This window comes from Danaus plexippus, chromosome 31 (genome assembly GCF_018135715.1).
Source record: "Danaus plexippus chromosome 31, MEX_DaPlex, whole genome shotgun sequence".
Classification (NCBI taxonomy): Eukaryota; Metazoa; Arthropoda; class Insecta; order Lepidoptera; family Nymphalidae; genus Danaus; species Danaus plexippus.
The window spans coordinates 732418-734206 of record NC_083558.1 but is presented as its reverse complement, the minus strand read 5'-3'; the positions used below and the strand labels follow the sequence as shown (position 1 = coordinate 734206).

Genomic DNA, 1789 nt, shown 5'->3' with positions numbered 1-1789 from the left:
TGTGTTTTTATTTAAGGACTACCCGCAATTATATTGAGGGTAGTTTGACAAGTGTTCCTGTGACTCTGTGTCTATCAGCAACAACAACAACATCATCAGCCTATCGGAGCCCACTGCTGAGCAAGACCTCTTCTCACATGGAGAAGGTTAGAGCATTAATCACCACGCTCGCTCGAGGCTGATTGGCGGTTTCAAACTTATAATTTGAAATTATAAGTCCAGGTTTCCTCACGTTTTCCTTCACCGTCTGTCAGTGGTGTCTAAATACTCTTACAAAGTACATATGATTCGGAAAAGATCACATTGGTACTTGTCAGGTTTCGAACCCGCGCCCTCACGCGAGAGTCGGGCCTTTTACCTCCAGGCCACCGCGACTTGTGTCTATATATAAAAATTCTTTGTATGTTTATTACAGCTAATCTCTGTAACTGCTGGATCGTTTCCGATGAAACTTCACTTAGCGTTAGCCGGTGTGAGTTCATCTGGCTGTTCCGTTTAACTATGAAAATAACTATTCTATACAAGTGATTTTGCAAGCCGAGCATATAAATATCTTAGTATTGTAATGTTCGGAAAGAAAATAAAATTTTAACGAAAATTCAAGTCAGATTTACTGAGCGACCAATTTATTATTTGATTATTGGAGGGGTATAAAATGAGATGGAACTCCTCTGCATTCAATGGATTCACCAAGCGGGTACCGGGTCCAGCATTGCAGGGAGAGGAGCTTCAACAGTGCCTGAGAGTTGCGACCCAGGTGTACTGTATAGGTTTAAGGGGCCCCTATCTGATGCATTAAATGCTCACCTCCACCGTCCAAGCTCCTCTCTCTACCTAACCAAATTTGAAATGAACCTATTAGGGCTGCCTTTGAAGTATGTTCTAAGAATTGATGTCAGTTCTGGACAGGCTCAAGTCTTTTAAGAGGTGTAATTATCATTGACGGAATCTAAACTAGATTTTGTTCATAAAACTGTAAATACTCTAGGATTTTTAAGTAATAACTAAATTTAACCCTTGAAAACACTTTACTGACTTTCTATATAAATCAATTGAAATGAGTATTAAAGATTATCTTGAATAAAACCCAGTTAAGTGGTTCACTAAAATCAACAAATAAAACCATGGGATGCTTAAAAATAATTTAATAGGTATGTGAAAGACTTAGTACTCTACTTTTTATTCTTGTTCTGCGGCCGGCCCGCGTTGCCTCCTCCGCGCGACAGAGGCGCCGCTCTTCCACGGTTGCCGAAGGCGCCGCGGCTGCCACCTCTGCCAGATCTCATGTTCTGACCGCCGCGGCCTTTGGAGATCTCGCCTCGGCCGCGGGATTTCACTTGTGTCTCTTCCTTTACCATGTCGATAACTTCGTCTGGTATTCTGAGATATTTGATGGTGCTCCCCCGGATGTAGCATTCGGGCATCCGCCAAAACTTGTCGCCGTCCCGGGACGTGCAAATTACTTCCCTTAAATTTATATTCATCCAATTATCGCAACTAACTAAATGTCCGTTGTATGTTTCGCCGTTCTTGAGTTCCACCAACATGGGATGGTTCTGGGCGGTTCTTAATAATGATAGCGGTAACATTATTAATTATACTTTATTTATAATTTCAAATAGGAAGGTGCAGGTCGGTTATTTATTTACTCATTTGATGTAATGTCAAACATTTCGAGGTTATATATCGTATGAAATGAAAGTTAGATGTCATTTCGTTTTCAATGTGTTTTGGCAGACAGGCTTAAAAGACAATTGTTCCAGTATTATAAAGAACTATATATTAAAAA

At 40.6% G+C, this 1789-nt stretch overlaps 1 protein-coding gene across 1 annotated transcript; it reads right to left on the bottom strand.

Annotated features, from left to right (window-relative positions):
- Positions 1-1130: 1130 nt before the first annotated feature.
- LOC116778357 (U6 snRNA-associated Sm-like protein LSm4) lies at positions 1131-1706 on the bottom strand. Its single transcript, XM_032672344.2, has one exon. The coding sequence runs from the start codon at positions 1587-1589 to the stop codon at positions 1173-1175; it is 417 nt and encodes a 138-aa protein (XP_032528235.1). The 5' UTR covers positions 1590-1706; the 3' UTR covers positions 1131-1172.
- Positions 1707-1789: the final 83 nt, after the last annotated feature.

Coding starts and splice junctions, on each gene's coding strand:
- LOC116778357 (XM_032672344.2), bottom strand. CDS start 1,589: ATGTTACCGCTATCATTATTAAGAACCGCCCAGAACCATCCCATGTTG.